The 24,240-nt window shown below is 64.5% G+C and overlaps 3 protein-coding genes across 7 annotated transcripts in view; 2 read left to right on the top strand and 1 right to left on the bottom strand.

Annotated features, from left to right (window-relative positions):
- CARD9 (caspase recruitment domain family member 9) overlaps window positions 1–4,228 on the top strand; it is a 9,640-nt gene extending 5,412 nt beyond the window's left edge. For both annotated transcript variants that reach the window (XM_037730337.1, XM_017505660.2), the window contains exons 8-13: window positions 1,499–1,690; window positions 2,074–2,115; window positions 2,453–2,501; window positions 2,994–3,070; window positions 3,666–3,742; window positions 3,825–4,228. In XM_037730337.1, the coding sequence (XP_037586265.1) occupies window positions 1,499–1,690; window positions 2,074–2,115; window positions 2,453–2,501; window positions 2,994–3,070; window positions 3,666–3,742; window positions 3,825–3,924 (537 nt within the window). In that variant the 3' untranslated portion in view covers window positions 3,925–4,228. The remainder of the gene's footprint in view (window positions 1–1,498; window positions 1,691–2,073; window positions 2,116–2,452; window positions 2,502–2,993; window positions 3,071–3,665; window positions 3,743–3,824) is intronic.
- A 40-nt stretch (window positions 4,229–4,268) lies between these two features.
- DNLZ (DNL-type zinc finger) lies at window positions 4,269–6,411 on the top strand. Its single transcript, XM_017505661.2, has 3 exons — window positions 4,269–4,685; window positions 5,150–5,289; window positions 6,092–6,411. The coding sequence occupies exons 1-3, from the start codon at window positions 4,287–4,289 to the stop codon at window positions 6,258–6,260; spliced, it is 708 nt and encodes a 235-aa protein (XP_017361150.1). The 5' UTR covers window positions 4,269–4,286; the 3' UTR covers window positions 6,261–6,411.
- A 2,281-nt stretch (window positions 6,412–8,692) lies between these two features.
- GPSM1 (G protein signaling modulator 1) overlaps window positions 8,693–24,240 on the bottom strand; it is a 29,814-nt gene continuing 14,266 nt past the window's right edge. Inside the window, exons 10-15 of one of the 4 annotated variants that reach the window (XR_005196476.1) lie at window positions 18,317–18,387; window positions 17,346–17,510; window positions 12,380–12,536; window positions 11,716–11,924; window positions 10,657–10,968; window positions 10,287–10,604 (exon numbers count right to left, since the gene is read on the bottom strand). Coding sequence is in view for 2 of the 4 variants with exons in the window: in XM_017505658.2 (XP_017361147.1) it covers window positions 10,065–10,271; window positions 11,716–11,924; window positions 12,380–12,536; window positions 17,334–17,510; window positions 18,317–18,387 (821 nt within the window). In the remaining 2 variants the exon portion in view is untranslated. The other 3 variants (XR_005196475.1, XM_017505658.2, XM_017505659.1) reach the window with 3 other exon arrangements.

A 24,240-nucleotide genomic window follows, 5' to 3' on the forward strand; every position in this document is an offset into this window, starting at 1 on the left:
CTCATCTTCCTTCCTTTCTCGCTCATTTTCTCTCCCTCCTTCCTTCCTTTTTTTCTTCCTTCCTCTTTTGCTTCCTTACTTTCTTCCCTTCCTCCCTCTTTCTTTCTTTTTTTCCCCTCTAACATGGATCATAGGAAAGAATCTTTTTTTCTTTCTCTCTCATTTTTCTTTTTGCTTTTGTTTTATGAAAATGGAAGCCTTCTGTCTTGTTTTACCAGCTTTTTTTTTTTTTCACTTTTAATTTATCTCATCAGTAGCTTTTTTTAATCTTGAAAAACAATCTTGGCTGGATGCGGTGGCTCAACCCTGTAATCCCAACACTCTGGAAGGGCGAGGTGGGCGGATCACCTGAGGTCAGGAGTTCAAGACTAGCCTGGCCAGCATGGTGAAACCCTGTCTCTACTAAAAATACAAAAATGAGCCAGGCGTATTAGCGGGCACTTGTAATTCCAGCTACTCAGGAGACTGAGGCAGGAGAATCACTTGAATCCAGGAAGCAGTGGCTGCAGTGAGCTGAGATCACGCCACTGCACTCCAGCCTAGGTAACAGAATGAGACTCTGTCTAAAAAAAAAAAAAATTTGGCATGGTGGCCCACGCCTGTGGCCCCAGCTATTTGAGAGGCTGAGGCGGCAGCAAGGACAGGGCTGTGTCTGCTTCCCAGGTCCCGTCCCAAGTCCCATTCTAGGGTTGTTTCTGATGGACACCACTGCTGCTTCAGCGAACGCTGGAGGGCAGTTTGCCCGAATCAGGAGCCTTAAAACGAGACCCCTGGGGGCCATAAAGGAAGCCCCTGCCCCTGAGAGAGAAGCGCAGGCTCAGAGCCTGTAGGGGCCCCACCACGGCCTCACTCACACCTGGCCCACCCCAAGGCAGCGAAGAAAGGGCAGGTTCAGCTGTGCCCCCATGGGGGTTGGGGGGAGGGCAGGGCCTCCCTCGGGGCTGTGCGGGGGAGGGGAGGTGGGCAGGGATTAGGGAAGCTGCCAGTCTTTGCTGGAGTGTCGGCGGCAGGCGTTAGGTGAGGCCCTCCCAGCCTCTGCTGCGTGGGTGGTCAGGCCATTGTCTGCACGTTTGCTCCTGCACCTCAGTATCCGCGGTGGGGACAGGGATGGTAAAGTGTGCTGTGTTCATGAAGGAGTCTTCGCTATGGACGGTCAGCTTCTCCATATCAAGCCGCATCCAAAATTCATCCCGTGTGCACGTGTAGGGGTGCATAGCACACGCTGTGTCCACTGGGGGTGCAGGCGTGGGAGGAGACAGAGGGCTGCAGGGACTATTCCGAGCGTGAGCTTTCCTTATACTGTCTTAGCTGTCACCTTTACAATCCCTCAAATCTGGCTTCATGTCCGCACAGCACAAAAAAGGAGGGACCGAGGCTGGCCTCTGTGGCCGGCAGCTTGATGTCCTCGGGGCCTCTGCTGGGAGTTGGGTGGTCAGGCTAAGGACCCAGGGCGAGCTTGGGGGTCTCAATGAGGGTTGGCCTTGCGCTGTCCCATCAGGCCATCGCCACACGGGAGGAGCTGCACACCCTGCACGCCCGGGGCCTGCAGGAGAAGGACGCGCTGCGCAAGCACGTGCGGGAGCTGGGCGAGAAGGCTGACGAGCTGCAGCTGCAGCTGTTCCAGCGTGAGGCGCAGCTCCTGGCCGTGGAGGGCAGGCTCAGGCGGCAGCAGCTGGAGATGCTCGTCCTGGTGGGCCTGGTGCATGGGGCAGGGAGGGGAGCTGGGGGGACGCAGGGATTGGGGAGCATGGAGCCTCAGGACGCCCTGGCCTTGGGCTTCCCGACCCAACCCTCCTCTGTGATGGGCCCCAACCTAACGGAGCCCCTCCTCGCAGGGGGGTGAGGGCACAGGGGCAGATTGGGGCCCCAACAGGAAGTGGGGCTGCAGGGCCAGGGTGTGGCCTGGGCGTGGCCATCAGGCAGCCTAGCAGGTGGTTCTGGTCATGGAGGGGGCTGTGGTGGCTGAGGGCATGCCCAGGGCCCCCGGAGGAACCCACTCTGTGCCCTGTCCGCCCCGTGCCTGCTGAGCCCTAGGCCCCCACAGCTCACTCACCCCATTTTCTATGACCACAGAGCTCCGACCTGGAGGATGGCTCACCCAGGAGCTCCCAGGAGGTGAGTGAGCCCCCAGCCGGCACAGGACTGCCCCACCTTCACCCGAGCTGCCACCAGGCACAGCCCCACACTCCCCATCACGTGGTCCTGCTTGGTGGCTAGGCTGGGTGGAGGAAGAGCAGGCAGCCGCACACTAAGGCCTCCGACAGCTCAAAGGGTAAGGACAGTGCCCACCTCCTGGCACCCTCATGGCAGGACCTTCCTGGCTGGGCGCCTGAGTCGATGAGAAGCTCTGTGCAGGGGGTGATGGCGATGGCCAAGAGCTGGGGCGGGCAGTGTGGCCAGGTCCAGTCCCTGGCAGAGGGGCCTAATGGGACATCTCACCTCTCTTCCGAAGCTCTCGCTCCCCCAGGACCTGGAGGAGGACACCCAGCTCTCAGACAAAGGTGAGGAGGTGATGGCTGTGCACCCGGAGGCCTCCCGGCTGCCCCAAGTGAGGCCCATCTTCAGCGCAGGCAGCCGTGCGTGACACGAGCCTGTCTCTGCTTCCACCACCCGCCCTCCACAGACGGGGAAGCTTGGGCTGGGGGATACGTAAAATGGCCAAGGTCACCCAGAGAACAGACCACAGAGCCCAGGTGGAACCTGGGGCCCCAGTTGGCAGGACAAGTGTCCCCAGGGGTGGGGAGGGAGAGGCAGTCACTGGTGGGAGTGCTGGGCCTGGGTTGCTGTCCATTGCCCCTCCTGGGGCAATAAATAGGCACGCAAGTCCACACGTCCCAGTGTCACCTACAGAATGCAGTCTACACTGGACCCACGTGGGGGTCCCACCAGGCCTTGGAAGACAGCCCCACAGGGTGTCAGCAATGCCGAGGAGGGGTGTGGCAGCCCAGCTGTGCGTGGCCCTGCAGGTGGGCAGGAATGACTCTCCTTTCCAGGTGGCCTGGCCGGTGGTGGGAGCCAGGAGCAGCCCTTTGCAGCTCTGCACCAGGAGCAGCTTTCACTGACCCCCCATGTAAGGCTGTCCCGGGATGGGCTCCCCCAGCTGTGGGCCTCAGGGTGACTGATCACAGGGAGGGTGGCTCCTCACCCTGGGCACCCCCTGCAGTGGTCCCAAAGGCTGAGGGGTGACCACGAGGTCTCTGTCCTCAGTGCTTGGTGTGCAGTGTCTGGGATGTGAAGGGGCCACCCTCTCTTCTGGAGCACTGCAGCAGCCTGCCGGGGCTTGGAAGTGGATGTGCCAAGTCCTGGTTTCTCGGGGGCCTTTACAGCAGATGCAGCATCCGCCCCGAGTAGGCTGGACAGGAGCCCTGACAGCAAAGGCTGCCTTGGGCTTTGTTGTAGAGACAAAGACCTGGGGCCCAGGCTGGAGCCGAGGCTTGGCCTCCTGGCTGTGTCCTGGCATCTGAAATGCAGGAGGCCCACTCCGGCTCCCCTCCCGGGGTACAGGCAGGCCCCCCAGGGGGAGCTTGGCCCTGAGCTGGGCTGACGCTGTCTGGGCTCCCTGCCTCCCCACCAGTCTTCCGTTGCAGGGGCCAGTGGGGGGTGCGTGAGAAGGGTGGGGGTCCCTCGGGGTGCCAGCCAGAGCCTGAGCCTTCCCCCTTCTCCAGGACGCAGGCCTGAGCAGCGGGGAGCCCCCAGAAAAGGAGCGGCGGCGCCTCAAGGAGAGTTTTGAGAACTACCGCCGGTAGGCAGGTGGCCCCCAGCCTCCTCCAAAGCGGACTGGGGAGGGGCAGCCGGGTCTGCGCCTGAGACCCGTGTCTTCGCAGGAAGCGTGCCCTCAGGAAGATGCAGAACGGCTGGCGGCAGGGGGAGGCGGACCGGGAGAACACCACGGGCAGCGACAACACCGACACCGAGGGCTCCTAGCCGCAGCAGCGAGGGCCTGGCCCAGGGCACGCCCACCGGCCCTGACACCCAAGGGTGCTGACGCCCTGGGCTTGGAACCGGGAGTCTGGTGCCCTGAAAGCCCCAGCCGGGCCGCCGAGCGTTGGGGTGTTCTGTTAAGCGGCCTTCAGCTTGCGGAGCCCACACGGGTGCTCGCCACCCGTGCACACGCATTTGTGTAACTTGAGGGTCTGCCGTATTTCACCGTGTAACACACGATACATGCATGCATTGTGTAAGTGTTAGAAAACGCGCCTACGTAAATAAATAGCACGGGTGACCCGAATTCCCGCTCCTAACTCGCGAGCAGCCCTGGGACCGTCCCTCCTCGCTGCGGACCCGCCATGTCCTCGGGGTGCGGGCAGCACGTGGGCGCAGGGCCCCCACCAAGCTGCCAGGGGGCGGCAGAGCGCAGCGCGCCCCGGCCCGGAGGCCCAGGCAGGCCGCTTCCGCCCGGTGCCCGCTTCCAAGATGGCGGGGGGGGCGGGGCCCGCGCTGGGCGGCCCGAGTCGCAGGGCGGGATGCTGCGGGCGGCGCTGGGCGGTGCGCCGAGGCTGCTGTGCCGCTTGCAGCCCCCGGAGTCCGGTCTGAGGCGGCTATGGGGCCGCAGGGCCCGCACGGAGGTCGCAGGGAGGCGGCGGGCCTTGGCCTGGGGATGGCGGCGCTCAAGCTCCGAGCCGGGGCCGGAGGCGGCGCTGGGACGCGTGGAGGTGGCGCACTACCAGCTCGTCTACACCTGCAAGGTGGGCGCGCGGCGGGACGGAGCCGGGGCCAGACCCACACCTGGCGCCAGACGGCCCGCGGGGACAGGCAGCCCGGGGAGGGTGTTTTCCGGAGGGGGCGGGGTCAAGTCACAGGAAGGGGTGGAGCCATCCCGTGGGGCGAGGTGGGTGTGAGGCCTTCTGGGAGGGGGCGGAGTCGGACCCTGAGAAGGCGTGAAGCTGTCCCTGGGGCGGGGCCTTCCGAGGCTGCGGTGGGTGGAGCTATCACTAGGGGGCGGGGCCTTCCCCAGAGTGGGTGGGGTGGGTGGAGCTACCCCTCGAGGGCAGGTCTTCCCGAGAGAGCGCGCGGGGTGGGTGGAGCTATCTCAGGGGCGGGGCCTCCCCCGGAGACGGCGAGGTGGGTGGAGTTACCCCTCGAGGGGTGGGTCTTCCCGGGAGGGGCGTGGCGGCGCTCGCAGCCTCACCAGCTGTCCCGTCCCAGCCAGGTCTGTGGGACTAGGTCCTCCAAGCGCATCTCCAAGCTGGCCTATCACCAAGGCGTGGTCATTGTGACCTGTCCGGGCTGCCAGAACCACCACATAATCGCAGACAACCTGGGCTGGTTCTCGGACCTGAATGGAAAAAGGTGAGGCCTCTACCCCAGGGCTGGGCCAGGAGCCCACCCAGAAGGACCCTGGCCTCTCTCGGGCGAACGTTCCCCTAGTGTGGAGGTTTATAGATCCCACCTTGGCAATCCAGTCACCTTGTCAGTACAAGACACACAGTTAAATGAGAATTTCCCAGAAACCCCAGACGGCTTTTTGGTGTAAGTCTGCCCCATGTAGGGGTACATTTTAGATGCTAAATTTTGCCCCGTGGCCCTGCCTCTTTGCCTGCCCTCTGCCCTCACTGCCAGCCTTGTCCCTCTCTGGTGTAGTACTTTCTTGTCCTCTGCCATCTCGGGGTGGCTGGCCCATAATAGCAAGGCTTAGGGCGTGGGCCCTGGCTGCCGGGAGAGCAGTGGAGGCGGTGTGGGGAGCCTGGTCCGGGCCTTGCCTGGCCACCACCTGGCTGGGAGGTCCCGGGCAGTGTCCTTTGCCCTCTGAGCTCCGCGTTCTCATCTGAGGACAGGACAGTAACTGCAGCAGCAGGTCTGAGACCAGCGTGCCAGGTGCTTGGTGGTGCCTGGCCCTTGGGGCTGGGGCTGTCCTCCCATCAGACCCAGGGCTGTGTAGACTTCCCTCTGGCGCGTAGAGGATGGGACTGGTTTCCTGAGGTGGCGCTTACCAGCCGAGACACAGGGCTGGTGGGGGTGCATGGGCCAGCGTCTGAGGTGCCCCTGTGGCCTGCTGCCACAGGAGTGCTGGGCATGGGGTGCCCTGAGGGGACTGAAGTGCAGGGCGGGGGTAGGGGGACCTGAAGAGCCACGTTGCCTCCCTGCCTCTCAGAAATATTGAAGAGATCCTGGCGGCCAGAGGCGAGCAGGTGCACCGTGTGGCTGGCGAGGGGGCCCTGGAACTGGTTCTGGAGGCTGCAGGGGCCCCCACATCCACTGCTGCTCTGGAAGTGGGTGAGGATGAGGATCCCACCTGCCCTGGCAAGACGGAGCCGAGCTGACCCCTGCGCTCCCCGGCACTGTGGGACTTCTGCCTTCCAGAAGGATATTTTGGTCCTGGGCCTCTCCGGACTTGGCCTGTTTTCTATCAATAAACAAACATCCCTTCCGGGTGCCGGGGCCTGTGGCCCTGGTGGCGTTTCTTTTTCTGGAGTTAGAAGGACTGCTCTGAATCCTTGGTAATGCTGGGTGGGACGTTGGAGCCGCAGGACCCTGGGCCTCACCATGGTTCCTTCTATGCAGAGTCACCTTGCATGGGCCCACAAGGGCCACGGGTTCGTGGAGAGGAGGCTGGATGCACAGTCAGACCCCCTCCTGGCTGTCGCTGCATGGCTTTGAGCAGGTCACCACTCCTGTGAGCCTCAGCCTTCCCCTGCAAGCTCCTTGCCGTCCTCCCGGACAGCTCTGCTGATCCACACTTTGTGAGTCAGTGCAGACCTGAGACCTGGCCCACGCAGGACCAGCAGCTCTGATGGCCGAGGGTCAGGAGCTCCAGGCCCCTCCGGGGAGCCAGCTGGGCCTCCCTCCCTCAGTGGGCAGTGCGTGCCCCTGGGGCCTCTGAGGCGTGTGGGGTTCATCTCCAGCCTTGTTTGACTGCCCACAGATGTCCCTGTGTTTATGAAATTGAGCAAACGCAGGGGCCTGTTTATTTGCAGAAATGTTCTGTGCTTTGTGACCTTCAGCATTAATCACCCGCCACACTCTGACAGCGAAGACGGGATGGGGCGTGGTGGGAGGTGGAGGAGGACAGCGAGACAGGGACCCAGTGCGGCCCCTCCCAGTGGGACCTGGCTGGGACTGCCAGCTCACAGCCAGCCCGTGGGAGGCCAGGGCATGGCTGCATTTTTCCCAGTGCGCTCCTGGCATGGGCTTTGCCTCGATTACCAACAGCCCTCTATTACTCCCACCCGGAGCCTCTGTGCCACGTGTGGAAACTCTCCTCCGGGCCGAGCCCCCGCTCCCTGGCCTGCTCCTCCATAGAGGCACTGGCTGGGGGTCTCCTGGGGGCCTGGAAGTGCAGGGGCCAGTGGGGCTGGGCTTGGCCTGGCTGCCTCACTGCCTCCAGAGGGCCTGGACCAGCATGTTGGGAGGTCCAGGGAGCAGTTCAGACCTGGAAGTGCAGAACCGGATGGAGAGCTACTCAGGCCAATCCTCTTCTTACAGATGGGAGATGGAGGCCAGGAGTTGGTAGGTAGACTACCATGTCTTTCTGTGTCTGCTGCCAGCACCTCTGGGCCCAGGCTGGCCCTGGAAGGACACCCCTCCCAAGGCTGGCATGTTCCTAGGGAGTAAAGTTCTATTCCACCCCCGAGCCAGATGCGTCCCACCAGCTCCTGCCTGAGGTACCCTGGAGCCCGTCTCCCTCTGCCCTTCCCTCCCCCAGCCCACTCCCACAGCCAGGTTTCTGCCAGGGGCTTTGCCATCCGACTCTCCCCTACTCTGCACTTGCCACCCCTCTGGGACATCCCTGCCTCCCAGGGACAGCTGCTGGCCTGGACATCTGTATAGCATGCCTCTCCAAGAAGGCTCCCAGCCGCACCTTCAGAGGCTGTGCCTCCCTAGCTGTGAGTGGTCCCAGGCCCTGCGAGGTTACCTGGACCCTGTGTGCCTGGGCCACTGCCCACAAGCTGGCTGGGACCCCAGACCTGGAGTACTCGTCCATTCTGGTTCCCAAGGCCCCTTCAGGGGTGGAGGTGGCAATGGAGCCAGCCAGCACATTGGGGCTGTGGCTGCCAACATGGCCAGATGGGCCGAGTCGAGGGGGAGCGCGACTGCTCAGCTCGGCTGTGTGTCCTCTGATGGGGCCCCGTGGGGGTGCTGCCTGCCACAGGCATTGCCCAGACAAGCCCCAAGACTGCCCATCTGCCTCCAGCTCCTCCATTGCACCTCAGAGCCCAGACCCTGAGCCAAACCGGGTCAGGTCAGACTCCAGGGAAGGACCTCTCCCTCCTAATTGCAGGGTGGGTGGCAGCAGTGGGGCTGATGGGGGTGGGGGACGGGGGAGGGCTGTTGGAGGGCCACCCCCGGCAGCTCAGAGCATGCTCTGTCCCCCTAGGGGCCGGGGGCTTGAGAAGGCAGGTGCAGGGGTCAGTGGTGACAGCTGACAGCCACTTCACCCCTCTGCGCCCCAGCCGCCCCATGGTTAAATGCAGTGGGAACTCCATTTTTTTTTTTTTGAGATGGCGTCTCTGTCACCAGGCCAGAGTGCAGTTGTGTGATCTCGGCTCATGACAACCTCCACCTCCCGGGTTCAAGCAGTTCTGCCCCAGCCTCCCGAGTAGCTGGGACTACAGGTGCCCACCACCACGCCTGGCTAATTTGGGAACTCCATCTCTCTGAGGTCTCCGGGGCCCAGAGAGTGGTGTCTGGACACTGTGCCCAGTGCAGCCTCTTACCCGGGCCAGGCCACCCCTGGCACTAAGCCCACACGGGCCACACTCACTTGGCGACTTTATTTTTCAGGAGAAAAACAGAAAAACAAATGTACCTTTTGGGTTGGAAAGGACCCATTGACAACGTGGCACAGACATGTGAGCAATAAATATGCATGTACATTCAAGTATGCAGGGTGGTGCTGGGTCCTGGAGGCCCTGTGTTTGGGCATCTGTCCCTGCCCTCGGGTGTGGCCCTGCCCCTCTAGAAGCGGGTCACCTCGTCGGGCCCAGGACTCCTGTCCACCCCGGCCTCAGAGCGGGGCCTGGAGGCACCCTCCTAGATGGAACTGCCAGCTCCAGGGGGTGTGGGGCCATGGCAGGGCCCACGGCACTTGGGAGGTGCCAAGGCTGGGTATGGACAGGAGCAGGCCACCTCAGGCCCATCTCAGGCTCTGGCAGTTCCTGCGGGGCGCAGGGTCTTGAGCTCGGTGACCTTTGGGCCCCTCCCCGTGGGGAGACAGTGGGATGTCATCTCCCCTAGCTGGTGGGAGGAGGGGGTTCTCATCTGGGGGACTGCAGGGTTGAGCTGAGCGAAGCCTCCCCAGCTTCCACTGACCCTCCACTCACGTGAGGGTCACAGAGCCTGGTGCTGCCTCCCACCCACCGACTGGGCACTGTTCCCGCTGCCAGCTAGCATCCTTAGGGCCAGGCCCTGCCCTTCTTCCTGGCTTGGGGTTTTTGAAGGTCAACGTTCATGGCCGGCCGTTCCCTCTGCTCTAGAGACAGGCCCAACCCCCATCGAGGCCCTAGCAGGGCCCTGGGACTCGGGTGGGGGACCCTGAGGGCTGCCGCTGCAGCCTGGTCTGCCATGACTGGTCTGGGAGGGCCTTCTGTAGTCTCTGACCTCTTCCTCCCCCAGCTGGGGCAGGAGTGGGGAGACAGGCTTGGAGGGAGCCCGCCTGGGGATGAAGCCGGAGGGAGGAGCATGCCTGCCGCAGGGCTGTCCAAGGACCAGCTCTGGGGGGACAGAACACGGTAGCCCTAAGAAGAGGCTCAGAGACACCTTTCGGGAGGGTGGGGGAGACACCAGGGTTTCACATTTGGCAGGGCAGGGCAGAGCGGGAAGGGCTTGCGGGAGAGGGCAGGGGAGTCTGCACAGCACCGGGTTGGGGCCGATATGCTGAAGGCCCTGTCCGGCGTGTGGCGGGGGCAGGGGAGGAAGCCGAGAGCCATGGGGGCCCAGCCCAAGATGGAAGCACGCCCTCCCCGCATGGGCAGCTTGGCCTGAGCCTGCCACCCTGGGTCAGGGAGGCCATGGGGCTGCATGCCCAGTGCCTGTCCTCGGCGATGGCCTCGGGAGATCGTGGCTGTGACTGTGAGCCCAGCATCCGGAGGTGGGGGCAGGGTGGGCCTGGCAGTGGGCGCAGGGCCTTAGCTGGTACCGGGCTGGCACTGCTGCTGGGGCTCGGGCAGGTCACCTGCCCCCTGCTCCAGGCCCCCCGCGAGGTCCACCCGCTGCTCGTCCATGCGCTTGGCCTGCACCCTCTGGATGAGGCTGAAGAAGTCCTCGTCAGGCATGGTGGGGCCCCGGGGCAGCACGTCAGGCGGTGGGCAGCGCTGGTCATCGATCCTGGAGGACTGGGTGGACACACGCGCGGTTGGAGGCCTCACCCTCCCCAGGCCCGGTGGTCCAGGGGCCAGTGGACAATGGCGGTTCCGGAGGGCCGGCGTGCACTGCTCATGGGCCTGTTCTGGGCCTCCCCGTGCCGACCCAGGAAATTGGCTCCGGGGCCTGCCTCATGCTCGGGTCTTGTGCTGGGAGCCCAGACCCTGAGGCAGGTTCTGGAGGCCTCTCTCTCCCCCAACCCCAGGAGCCCAGGGCGGGCCCACCCAGAAAAGCAGGTCCAATGGTTCCAATTGGGTGTGGGTGCGCCAGGCCCAGGAGACAGTGGCCAGGGCAGCATGGGAGGCCTGCTCCCCAGATCTGCTGATCCCCAGGGTCAGGCATGCGTGGCTGTTCCTCTGCCAGGCCCTGGAAGCTGGCACAGCCTGGAGCTGACCCGGCAGGCCTGGGGTCTCAGCTCCCAGAGCGCGAAGCGTGGGGCTCCCCAGGGTTCCCCCTTGGGTCAGGTGGCTGACCCCGTGGGCGTCGCCTGCTCCAGCGTGAAGGCCAGGGGGCCAAGGGGGCGTCTGGGCTTCTCTGAAGGACCTGGAGCAGGAGGGTCGGGAGCTGGTGCAGGCATGCGTGCGAACGGGGGGCTCTGGGCCTCTTGGGTGGGGCTGGTTTGGAGGTGGCCGGTCGGACGCCTGGCCCTGGGCCACAGTTTCCTCTCTGCTGTGGGGAGGACGGCAGACCTGGAAACCTGCTGGCTTGGTGCGTGTGTGGGCCAAGCTGCCCCCACCCCCGGCTTGTTCCCGAGTCTATGGGCCCTGAAACCCTTCCCAGCAGTGGCTACACCCCCCACAGGGATGGCACGACCCCCAGAGTTTGAGGCCCCGGTTGGGACAGCTTAGCTGAGCAGTCCCCAATCCGGCTGCCCCACCCGGCTCACCCCTACACAGGTGGGGAGGGCACCCTCGGTGTGGCTGCCGGAATGGAGCCCCGGCCCTGGCTCTGCCCTCTGGGGCTGGACCCTCTGCCCCTGCTGTCCACTGCATGGGTCCCTGGATGGCCCCTGCCTTTGACCTGCCAGCCGGCCGGCAGCCCTGGGTCCCCCTGCCCTCCCCACTCTCGGGGTGTTTTCCCTGCTGGGTGTGGAGGCTGTGGAGGGATGGCGGGGAATACCTGAGGCCACCAGCTCCAGGACCTGTGACCACCCCAGTCCCCGCCCTGAGTTCCTGTGCAGAAGGAGAGTGGCCCAGCCTGGGGGTGTCCTGGGGTTGCCTTCTGTGGGGATCTCTGGTGTCCCCAGCAGCCTGGGGCTCCCCGTAGTAGGTCTCCAGGCTCAGGCACCCCTGGCCATCTGGTGATACCCCAAACCTGGCCTGAGACGGAGGAACCGCACCCCCCAGGACCCACTCACTGCCTCCACCATGGATAGCAAAGGGGCCGTGAGCCAAGCCCGCCCCGGCCGCAGCCCACCTGGTACTTGATGAGCATGTTGAAGAAGTCATCCTCCGGCTCCTGGGGCTCGCCGTGGCCTCGGAGGTGCCCGGCATTGCTGTGGGTGATTCGCAGTCCCGGCAGGCTGCCCACGCTGGCCCGCTGGTCGTCCAGCCTGCGGCTCTGGGAGCTAGCGATGAGGTCGAAGAATTCCTCAGTCTGGGGCGAGGCAGTCATCGAGGTCTGAGCTGCAGGGGGTGGAGGGTGAGGCTTGGGGCTCGGGCTGTGGCCACGGTGAGCGCTGACCTCTGAGCCCAGCCCAGCCCATGGTGCTCCGGGGCCCACGGCTCCCGGGGGAGTCGCCGCTGCCCGGCCTGGGTGGCTCTCAGCTGCTGCCCCTGCTGTGGCTCCCACGCCCACCTCTGGGCCTTTCAGGGGTGATAGGAGGAGAATTCGGCTTCCCACACCCGCTCCAAGGCCGCTCATGAGCCCTGACAGCGTGTTCCGGAGGGCGGGCTGATTAAACACTTCCTGGGATGCCGCTCTTTGGAGGCTGGAAGGGTGCACCCGGTGACAGGGGTGCTCTGCAGCTGGCCTGCTGGTCTGTCCCCTGAAAGCTCCTCCCTGGAAGCAGGATGGAAGCCCTGGTCCTGGCCCCTGCAGATGAACCCAAGGGGAAGGCCCAGCAGAGCGGGACACTCACCGATCCTGTCCTCCAGGGTGGGGGCGGCCGTGGCCTCAGCAGCCCCAGCCTGGCCGTCTTCCAGGGGACAGCGCTGGTCATCCATGCGGCTGCTCTGGAACTTGGTCAGCAGATCAAAGAAGCACTCCTCGTCAGAGGATGGGGCCCTCGGGATGCTCTGCGGAGGCAGTGGGGTCACTGTGGCCAAAGTCCCACAGCACCCGCCCCCCCGCACAAGACGGGGGCTGCTTGCCGGGGCCACACACTTCTAAGACCCTGGCCAAGGTCGGGACCCGCATCTGCCCCCTGCCGGCTATCCTTCCCCAGGACGTGCCACCCCCTGGCCCCTGCTGACTCCCCTAGACTTCTCCCTTCCTGTGGCTGCCAGCCCGGTCCAGGCCTCTGTCATCACCTGCCCACCCTCCCCAGACATCCTGGAAGCCTCCCTCGCCTCCTGCGCTGTGCCTGCCACGCCCTCTGTCGGCCCTGCCACCAGCTCCCTGTGTCCCTGCTGTGCTTGGCCCTCACCGGTGTCTGCGGCATGAATGAACATGGAAGGAATGGACCCGCTCTGGCCTCAGTCTACACATCCAAACAAGGGAGGCTGGCGGGTGTGTCTCTTGTGGCCACCTGAGGGGCCCAGCTGAAGCAGGTCCACCCTGTGACCCAGCCTCAGGGGGCCTGGTCGGGGCCTGGGGGCTGAGGGGTGGCTGTGATGGTTCAAAGCCCCGTCCGCCTGCCCACCAGCGCCGGTACACGCTGCGCGGCCCAGCCTGTCCATCCCACAGCTGGTGGCCTCCTCCAGGCCCGCTCAGTGCGGGGCTCAAAGCTGAATGGAGTTAACAAAAAACACGATGGGCAGAGGTGCCACCTCCTGGGTGCCCGATGCTGCCTGGAACTCCTGACACCTGACCCCCAGCCCAGAAGACAGACAAATGCTGGGACCAGCCCAGGGCACAGGAGAGTGAGGTCCAGAGAAGCGTGTGACCTACCCAAGGTCACACTGGAGCAAAAAAGACCCCTGAGCTGAGCCATGGGCCCGTGGGCAGCCCTGTTTTAGGAGAGACCCCACGGGGCTCCAGGCCTTGGAGTCACTCCCCAGCTGTAACGGTAGCTCCTGACCCTGAGGCAGAGCCGGGGAGGAGGAATTCTAGCACCTACTTCTCCCTGCAGGGCTCCGTCCTCCTGCGGCCTGGCTCAGGCCTGTGGCAACACCCCCACTGCCCCCATTCCCCAGCCAGGAGGGCGGGGAGAACTGCCCCAGGCTGCGGGGAGGGCCACAGGCACAGGGGCTCTGGGAGCTGCAGGTCCAGGCAGAGGGTGGCAGTGGGGGAGCCATACAGGTGACTCCCAGGGAGGATGTGGCCGCCTGGTCTAAAAGGGACTGGCTCTCTGGCTGTGGTGACCTTGGATACAGCTGCATCTGGCCCAAGCTGTGCTTCCCCCGGTGACCTGGGGCCCAGGTGAACTGAGCAAAGGCCCTGCTGGGAAAGGCAGGACCCATCGGGGGCCATGTCCCAGGCGCCATGGCAAAGCCCCTCCCAGGGTCCCATGCCGGGCAGCCCTTCCCTTCCCTGAGGCTGGCGCCGCCTGTCCAGGGGCTAATGCAGCCCTCATGTGGGCAGGGGTCCGAGACCATAGGTGCAAAACCGTGGCTGGTATGGGGAAAGGCTCCAGACAGTTTTCAGCCCCTGAGGGGCAAGATCCTGAGCCCCAAGGCCAGCTGCCCCTGCATTTAGGTCCCAGTAGAACATGTCCAGGGAGACTTGGGGTCCCACCTCCCTGCTCTAACCTCTCCCTTGTCCGAAGTCCTGGCTCCCTCCTTCCTGAAGTTCTCAGAGTTCTTCCTCAAGTCTGACTCCAGTCTCTCTTGCCTTAGTGCAAACCCAGTTTCTCCCACGGAGGAGCGAAACATACCCTGACCAGGTCCTCCCCACCCGGCTTCACGGAGGCCCCTGTGCTCCCCCAGCCTCCACCTGTCAGGAACCCAGGTACCCCAGACTCACACAGATCACAGGCTCTCTCCACAGCAGCAGGAGCCACACTGGGTGCTTGGCCACACACAGCCCAGGCAGGACCCAGGGTGCCCAGGGCCACCACCACCCTGCCCAGAGTGTCAAGTGGTGCCGCAGGGCTGGGATGCCTGAGGCTTAAATAGGATCCTGGGCGAGGCTCAGCCCTGCTAGTACCGCCCTCTCACTTGAGCGCACGCACACACTCAGGCTCACACACACACACACACACGCACACGCAGGCTCACACACGCGTGCGCGCACACGCTCCTGGGGAGTGTTTACTCTCCAGTGAGTGCAGCAGCGAGCCTCCCCCCACACCTGTGGGCGGACATGCTGCTGAAGAGCCCTTTATCCAATGATACCCGGGCCCCTGGGCCTCCCTCCGGAGCCAGGCCAGCTGGGGGAAGCCACGTATTTCTTCAGCCTGACTCTGGAGGCAGGTGCAGAGGAGCTGGGTGGGCTGCTATCCTCCCCATTTGGACTCTTCTGTTTGGGCTGGCCTTCCTGCCCCACAGCCCTCGGTGGCTCCCCAGTGCCCTGGCTCGGGCCTCCTGGCCAGCTCAGCTCCATCCTGCTGCCTACTGCCCCTCTGTCTCGTTCCTGACTGGACCCACACTGTTCCCAGCCTTTGAGGCCAACCCTGCCCTCTGCCCCAGAATGAGTTCTCTGGACCCCCAGACCACACCCAGCTGCACCGCTCAGACCCCAAAGCCCCAAATGTGCTGGCTGCCAGGCCCCTGCACTGTCTGGGCACAGGGTGTGGAGGGGCAGGGGCTGGCTGGTCAACAAGAGCAACGGCACAGTGTCAGCATCAGCTGCACGTGACAAACAAGGACCTCAGCTCAGAGGTGAACACCCTCCCCTGAGGACCCCAGCAGAGGGGGGGGCCCACCTGGCCACCACTGCCCAGGGGTGTGTCCCCCAGCCACCCACGCAGGCTGCCACCAGGGTGCAGACGGCCCTTACTAGGGGGTACCCAAGGCCCTGACCTCAGGAAGGCCAGTGGGGTTCAGGTCAGCAGAGAACCAGGAGGCCCTGGCACATCCTCACAGACCCGGGGACCCCGTCCGTCTGATGCCAGGATCCTGGCTGTCCCGGGCATCCTGCCCTTTGGTGGGCCAGAGGAGCAGAACCTGAGGCAGGTGGGGGCTCCTTGGCCAAGGCCTCCAGAGTGCTGGACCAGGCAGCTGGACACCTAGAACTGTGTCCCCTGGCCCCACCAGCCCAGGCCCTGGGCAGTTTACTGGGGGCACATGAGGCAAGCCCAAAGCCTCTGCTTCCTACAAAGCCACCTGCCCGTGAGGCTGGCTGACTCTGGCCTGTCCCACACACACTGCCAGCCTCCCGCTCCTTCCTTGGCGGCCCAGATATGATGGGCAGGGCTGGCTGTGGACAGGGCAGGTGCCTGGGTCCTAGTCCTGCTCCTCTCTCCAGTCCCAGGGAGGCTGGGGGGCCACTGGGACCCCCAGGAAGGCCTGACCAGGTGCTCCCTGGGATGAACCCATCCCAGAGGGTCAGGCAGTGCTGGGGTAGAATGAGGGGAAGGTAGGCTGCGGCCTGTGGTGGGAAGGACGGGCATCCCAGCCTGGCACCCGCGCACTCCGCTGGAGCCATGGGGGAACTGTTTCAGACTCATTTCTAGTGCTTGGGACCCAGCCGCCCTGCTCGGGGAGCTCCACGATGACCTCTGAACCCAAACTTGGCCTGTCTGTGTCCCTGAATGCCAACTGGCTCCCCTGTGGCTGGAGAGGCCCCCGGACAGCGGACACCTGCCAGCAGTCAGAGCCCCGGCCTGTCCCCGTCCCCCCCCCGTCCCTGAGCCTGACCCCCATCTGTGTGTCCCGAATCCGTCCCCCACATGCTTGGCAGTCAGTGCCACTGCCCCACCCCTCCCCCACTGCTGTGTGCCACAGCAATGCAGGGGCTCCTGGTGAGCCCTGAGGACTTGGGGTGGCCCCTAGGCTGCACTGCTGATGCTTGCTGGGCTCTGACCCTCTGCCCCCGCAAAGCCTCCAATGCCGCTCAGCTCGTGACCCTGAGCCCAGGTGGGGCAGGGCGGGGTGGGGCCTCCCAGGCCCTGACCAGGAGGAGCCCTGGGTGGTCCCAGCCCCTTGCTGTCCCCTCACCAAGGGCTCTGCAGCCGTGCACAAGCCACCCAGCTGCATCCCCTCCACAAGCCCACTGGCCATCAGTCCTGCCCTGGCCCCTGCCAGACTCGGAGAAGCCCCAGCACCTCGGCCAGGCTGGAGCTGCAGCAGCTGGTGTCTCCACCCCAGGGCCTGGCCGTGGGCGTGGCTTGGGGGCTTCCCACCTGCCCCTTGGGTGCCCCACAAGCCCCTCTGCTCAGGGACCCCATCAGGTATTAGAGACCCCGGGATTCCCCCAGGGATTGCGTTGGCTTCGTCCACCTCTCTGGGGCCCTGCTAGGGTACAGGGCTGACCTCACTGGCCAGGGCCTCCAAGAGCCGCCTCAGGAAGGGGTACCCCATCGGGGCATCTGTGCAGCCTGGCTCTCACAGTGGAGGCAGCCATTCCCTTTCAGGGACACACTCTTACAACTAGCAGATGGGTCTGGAGGATCCCAACGAGGGAGGGTGGGGACTGGGGTCAGAGAGAAAGGCCACCTGAAAACTGGGAAAAGCCAGCCCCCTAACTGGTGAACAAGAGGGAAACTGAGGCCCGAGGAGAGACAGGGCTTTCCATGCAGAAGAGCCCAGGGCAGTCCCCGGGAGGCTCCTTGGTGGCCTGGGCCTGAGGCAGGCACACCCACAATGCTAAGCCTGCGGCCCTGCATGGAACCCCACCAGGGTCCCGGGACAGCCCTGCGCCAAGCACGCTGGGGAGGGACCGCTGCCTCCCGGAGTGCCGGGCCTGGCCTGGCCCCGCTGGCTGGCAGTGGAGTTGGGGCCGAGTTGCCAAGCTCTTCTCTCTCGGCCTGGCTCTGCCGTCGGGGCACCTACCGTGCGTGGCACCTGCACCCGTACGTCGGCGCTGTCCAGCGGGGAGTGGCTGCCCTCCCGTGGCCGCCTCTCAGCGTCGGCGCCTTCCTGGTACTTCCTGCTCCTCACAGGGAGGGGGAGCGAGTCCCTGCTGGGCCCCCGCCAGTCCCCTGAGTGCTGGCTGTCTCCATTCTGCTCCTGGGGAGGGGTAAGGCTGTGGGTATCCTGGGCAATTATGAACCCATGTCCCCTCCCAGGACCCTGAAGGGAAGGCCCGGCCACCTCCATTTCATGGACACACACAGTAGGTGCTCAGTCTGCAGGGAAGCGGAGACGCCTGGGGCTGTGGGCCCTTGGCTGGGGCCGGGAGAGGCTGGGAGGTGGCGTCTGAGGGCCAGTGTCCTCCACTGAATGTCAGCTGGCTTACACCAGCAATGACAGTGACGGTGGGCGTCCTCTGGCCTTGTCCCCACAGCAGAGCCCTGACGGCCATCCACAACTGACCACACGCCGCACCAGAGGAACCAGAGGCTCAGAGAGATCAGGCTGCCCCAGGCCACACAGCACCCGCCGCTGGCAGGCACTGGGCCAGCCGGGCAGCCCCTGAATCTGTCCATCTGGGTTTCCTGAACCCCAGCTGGCGTCTGCACCTGGAGCAGCTATCCCCACTTTGGGTGCAGAGTCCAAGAGGGCGGAGAGCAGGCAGGAGTGGGTGTCCCTGTGTGGGACTCTGGGGGACGCAGTCACCTAGAGGCTGGGTGGGGCATGGGGGCCCAAAATGTGTGAGGACCACGCCTCGCCTGGGGCACAGCTGGCCAGAGGCTGAGGGACGTGGGGAAGCAGGTGGCAGATGGGCCCACGCAGGGCCTCAGGCCAAGGAGGGCACATTTATCTCCCAGCAGATGGGCGCTGAGGTGGGTGGCAGTGGTTCGGCCTCATTAACCCCGATGCCCATGCTCCGGCTGCGGCTGTACTGACATCAGTCTCCTGTGTCCCCAGCTCACCCTCTCCAGGGGGAGTCTCAGCAGGTCCCAGGGCTCCATGCTCAGCCTCTGTGTCCTCTTGGGTCTGGCCCCTGAAGACAGAGGGGCCCAGTCAGTCCAGGGCTACCCTGGTACCTCGCATCGGCTGGGCCAGGCCAGGGTCTCTGGGGAGCCAAGGAGCAGCCTGGCCATGGCTTTCTGACTGCCAGCCCTGCTCGTGGAGGCAAACGCCATGTCCAAGTGTCCTCTGCATCCCCCCACTGTATTGTCAAAGCCAGACAAGCCAGTCAGAGGGGGACAGACATCAAGATGGGGTGCACCCGGGGTGGGTCAGGTAGGGTCTGGCTTTGTACCCCCTCCCATCCTGAAAGGGCCTGGCTCTGGACAGGGCTGTCCCCTGTGACGCACGGGGCCTGCCCCCGTAAGCTCCTGCTGTTCCCTCTGCCTCAACGTCCCTCTTGTGGCCCCTGTGGCCCTTGGCCACCCCTGTGAGGCCACCCGATCCCCCCTCCTGAGGGTGCATCATGCTGTGCCCTGGAGGCAGGTGGGGTGGGCCTCTGGGTGTTCCCAGCTCACCGAGGTCAATCCGGGCCAGGGTGGGGGAGACAAAGGCCTCAGATGAGTCCCCCAGACCAGCTCTGCCGTGGGGCCTTCCCCAGGCTCCTGTCCATCCCTCCTGGCCCTGCACTCACCCTTCTGGCCGTGTGTCCACCCAAGGGACCCCCATCTCCTCTGCCACAGTGGGGTGGGGAGGCACAGCCGTCTGACCCAACACTGGCCAGCTTCGGACTCAGTGGAGCCACCAGTGCCTGTCCTGGAGCCCCCGGACAGCCCCACAGCCAGACCCACCTCCAGGCGTGTCCTAGCACGGCCCTGGCAGAGGCAGGTGCTCAGCCCTGAGGGGCCCGGCAGGATTTGGGAGTTTGGGAGAGTGGACCCTACCTCAGCCCGGCTGCTCCCTGAGCACTTGCAGGGGCCCAGGTCCAGGGCAGAACAGACCTGGCAGACCAGAAATGAGGCAGCAAACAGAAAAGAGGGGTGGAATCCAGGATGTGGAGAACGACCCCAACCAGGTAAGATGCCCTGTTGGGGAAGCCTGAAGTCCTGTGGGAGGGGCTTGATGGCCTGTGGGAGGGGCTTAATGACATGGCTGTGGGCACTTCCCTGAGGAGGAGATGGAATGGATGGGGATGTGGCTGCTATGGAAAAAGCAGCAGAACATTCCAGGAAAATAGGATGATGGTAGAACGAGGCTGACACTGAGGACCCTGTCTCTGCTGTCCCTACCCATGGCACATCTCCAGGGAGCCTCTTGCAGCCGGGAAGACCTTAGCTCTCTTCCCCTCTTGCCCACAGCCCCCAACCCCCCGTGCCCACCCTTACCCAGTCTTCCTGGGAACCAAGCATCCCTCTACCTGCAGGCACATGGGACACGAGCTGTGCCCAGGACCCCGCACACAGTGGGTGTGTCCGAGGGTGGGGACAGAGCCAGCCCTAGCGTCAGTGGGCGCTGTGAGAATCCCATCCTGGCACCTCCAGACCAGCAGACTTGGCCCCATTACTACGCCTTGGAGCTCAGTGCCCTCCTCATCAGACTGGGCCGGCAGGGATGGGCCGGGCAATTCCCCTCTGCACCATCCAAGGCTGGGACGGCCCCACCTCAGTGCCCCCAGCCTCGGATGGTGCAGCCTGAGAGGGATGAACGGGGCTGGAGTTGGCGTCCTGTTCTCTGAGGGGCGGCCTGCTGCCCATCCCCACCCAGATTAGCAGGGCAGCTCTGAGGATAGCTCCCCACCCCGTGCAGTTTGGGGCCTGCTCCCACACCATGGAAATGACAGAGGGGGCATATCTGTGCCAGGGCAGGCCCTTTGGTACTTACCACACCCAGGAAGAGCCCCGCTCCGTCTCCCAGCATGTATGCCTGAGGGCCTGGCTCTCCCTCTGCCAACCCCCCGCTGCCACGGGGGCCTGACTCAGTTTCCCCACCGCATGCTCTGGGTCCCGGGCCCAGCCCGGCTGCTTCTGCCAGGCCTGGCCCTCCACCAGGACGCTGCATGGATGGGCCCAGGCTGCAGCAGTGGCTGAAATGCCCTTCTGAGACACAGCCTACGTCTGGCTCCGGGATGGGCACCCTCATGGCCAGGCACGGACGGCGGGCAGAAGGCCCGCCGCACCCGGCTCAATGCCCCCTCTGTCTGCAGAGTCGCCTGAGGTGTTGAGTCTGAGCCCCACAACCTTGGCTGAGCTGCCCAGACAAGGCGCCCTCAGGCCCGGCCCACTGGCTTGGCTTCCTGTCTCCCACCTACGAGGCAACGTTTGGAAACTTCTCCCAGCACCGGCCCATGGCCACCTGGCACTGACCGTCATGCTGTGGTCCTCATTTCTGTCCTCGCTCAGCTCCAGATGTTTATGTGCCGTGGCCAACACCAGCCCACCGAGCCTCTCGCTCACCCTGCGCCTGCCTGACCCCTCAGAGCAGCACCCGCCCCGCTGGCTTGGCGCAGACCTCAGCAACCCCTATTTTCAGCTGCTCCCCCCAACGTTCCTTCATGCCCACCTCTGGTCTGCGATCCAGGCAGTTCTCGCCTCACTGCAGAACCAGAGTCCCACCCCTCCCCGTGTCCCTGCGGCTGGATCACCTGCCCCTCACTGCCTGCCGCCCCAGCCACGTCCCTAAGTCCCCTCTCCATGTAGGGACCGAGGAGGGGAGTGGTAAGAGCTGGCCCAGGCCTTGCTCCTCTGCTGGGTCCTGAGGATTCCACCCCACTGGACAGGGGCCGTACACAAGGGCCCGAGAGGCCTCCCTCCTTCAGCCAAGGCCCTCTCCTTGCTCCTCAGCTCCGGGTCTCCCCTGCCCCTCCACCCACCGGGCTGGGCCCTGCCTCCGGGCCTTTGCACAGGCTGTTCCCGCTGGCTGGCTGCTGTTCCTCCGTCTTAGCTCGAGGCTCACTTCTCTCCAGTTCTACTCATTGCTAGAACATCATCATTAAAGCCCTAACTCCTCATGGGATGGTGTTAGCAGGTCCTGAGATTTACATGAGGTCATGAGGGTGGAGGCCCCATAATGACCAGTAGCCTCAGGAGAAGCCACCAGCGTTCTTGAGCTCCCCCTTCTTCCTCTGTCTCTCTGCTATTTGAGGACACAACAGGAAAGCACTGTCTGCCAGCCAGGAAGAGGACCCTCACCAGTGCCCCAGCATCCAGCACCCCGACCCTGGCCTTGTGGGCTCCAGAGCTGTGAGGAGGCAATGTTTGCTGCTGCTCTGGCCCGCGGTGCTTTGTGAGGGCAGATGGAGTGGACAGTCACGTCCCGAAGCCCACCTGGCTGCTGCAGCCTGCCCCCGACATTCCTATCCACACCAACCCTCTGGGGCTTTGCTGCAGCCCGCCCCCCCACATTCCTATCCACGTCCCCCACGTTCCTATCCACACCTCCCCTGTGGGGCTTTTCTTCCTGCCACAGTCCTCCCTGCAGCTCGCTCCTGGGCTGTCCCTTCCTCACCTACCGGATGCTGGACGCGGCTCAGTGGTCTTGGTGCTAGCGAGGGCCCCAGCAGTGCCTGGCACACGGCAGAGGCCTGGTGACCAAGCAGCGGGCATTTACTGTGGGCCTGATGCGTGCCAGGCCCTGTGTACCATTTCCCACGCACTGTCCCCTCTGAGCCCTCCTAGGTGTGTGGACAGAGGGGGCATCCTCCGTCTCTGTGGATGCCCAAGGGCCACTGGGCTGCTGGAACGGGAGGATGGTGCTGCAGCCAGGCCTGCCGCGCCCACCCAGGGCCCGAGCGTAACAGGCTTATGGGCTCTCAGGCTCACTGGCCTCTCACCCCTGCCAAGCTCTGTTCCTAGCACTACTGGTGGGCCCCTTCCCCAGATGGGGACACTGAGGCACAAGTGGGTCAAGTCACTTCATCAGCTGGCCAGGGCCGGAGCCCATAGCCTAAACTGCAGGGGAAGTTATGCCAGGCACATCCCTGACCCCGAGGCCACCCATTGGGACGTTCAGGGAGCTTCTTCCAAGGAGGCTGGTGGTATCCTTCCCTAGGAACTCCTGTGTACAGAACTGCTGCTCCGAGCTCAGGAAGCCCAGGGCAGGGCCCAGGGACTGTGGAACACTGTCAGCAGGGCCAAGGACAGTCACACACCTTGTGGGACACCACGGCCCAGGGGACCTGCCGAGCGCAGGGGTGGCCCTGCAGGGCTCAGGGCCGGCTTCATCTTCCTAACATGCTAGTCATGCTGCCCGAACCAAGAATGGCAGCAGAACCTCAGAGCCTCCATCTCCTGCCCTGCATCCTTGCTGGGATGGGGGGTGGGGCAGCCCAGGAGCAAGTGTGGGAGGCCGGGGCCTGTGCCTTCTGGCCAGGGAGGTGGGGGCTGGGAGCTGTCAGGGTCTCACAGAGGCCACATACCCAGAGGAGCTGGACAGGGCCAGCGGCTGGCAGGGAGGTGCCCCCCCAGTCACACTTCTGGGGCCTCTCTGCTGGGTGGGGGGCTCGCAGAGGGCGGTAGGATTAACACGTAGCCTGAGCCCCGCCAAGGCTCTTCGTCCTCCAGCCGCACACAAGTCTCCCAGTGTTTATCAACTTGACACCAAACCCACAGGCGCCCAAGGGCCACGCCCATCACAGCAACGCCCCGCCCCGCCCCGCCCCCTGGGTGAAGCCCCTCCCCCGATGACTTCCTCCTTCGCACCCCCGCCCCGCCCACAGCCGGCTGGGCCCCGCCCTCCTGTGCCCCCAGCCCCCGCCTCCCCCAGCCGCACGGCCAGGCTCTGGGGCGCCTCTGCACCCCCCTTCCCTCCCGCAGCACGCAGATCCACCCCGCGCTCCGCACCTGCCGAATGGGGAGGCTGCGTGGGTCCTTCCGTGGCGCCCCGACCCGCAGCGCCAAGTCTCCCGGCCTCAAGGCCTTGCCCCGGCCAGGCTCACCTGAGGGGGTCTCCCGCCCCCGCCCCCGGCCACCCAGACTCTAGGGGTGCAGCCGGCCTCCCGCAGCGGCGTCGGGGCTGCGGCCCTAGCCAGGAAGCAGGGCTGCCCTGGGTGGGGAGGAGGACCCTTCCCCAGCCCTGGGGGAGGAGGCATCGCCGGCTGGAAGGGGTCCCCCACAGAGGAACCAGGGAGGGACAGAAGCTGCTTTGTCCCAGCGTCCTCCCACTCCAGCCCCCCTTTTCCTTGGCTCCGAGAAAGAAAACGTCAGGAGGAGCCGGAGCCTTTCCAGAGCTGGGCCCAGCCCTGCCCCCAGTTGCTGCTGGGGTCCCAGATGGTGGTAGTGCTGGGTCAGGGACACAGGAGGGGCACTAGAGATCTCGGCAGAGCTCCCCACCCTTAGAAAACCCAGGCCATGGGTAGCTACAGGCCTGGACATCCTGGGGGGCACATTCCAGCCCATCCTCACCCACCCACTGCCATTGGTCACAGCACGCTGTCCCACAGGCTCGCTGAGGGCCCCAGAGCTATGCTTCTTCCTGTCCTCAGCCTCTGTGGCAGCTGACATGTACCCCTAATTTCCCAGGAGAAGTCATCGTCAGAAACCAATGAGCATCGTCAAAAACCAGGGGGATGGCTGGGCATGGTGGCTCACGCCTATAATTCCAGCACTTTGGGAGGCCAAGATGGGAGGATCGCTTGAGGCTGGGAGTTTGACACCGGCCTGGGCAACATAGTGAGATCCTATCTATGTAAAAACATTTAATTATTAAAAATAAAATAAGAAAAAGAAACTGCAGAGGCCCAGTGCCATCTCCAGGACTGGCATCCCCAGCCTGGTCCTCAATAGGCCTGGGGGCCCCAGGTGTGTTCTGGGCAGCAGACATCCCTTCTCAGGGGCTGGGGCTCAACTCCTGGCAAATTTAAGACCCTTAGGGGTGAGGGACACGGGCGGGGTGGCTGGCTTCCCCAGGCCTGCCCCTCACCCTCCTGCCAGCTGCCTCAGGAAGTCAGCCC

The sequence above is a fragment of the Cebus imitator genome, unplaced genomic scaffold (assembly GCF_001604975.1).
Source record: "Cebus imitator isolate Cc_AM_T3 unplaced genomic scaffold, Cebus_imitator-1.0 Scaffold339, whole genome shotgun sequence".
NCBI classification, from domain to species: Eukaryota; Metazoa; Chordata; class Mammalia; order Primates; family Cebidae; genus Cebus; species Cebus imitator.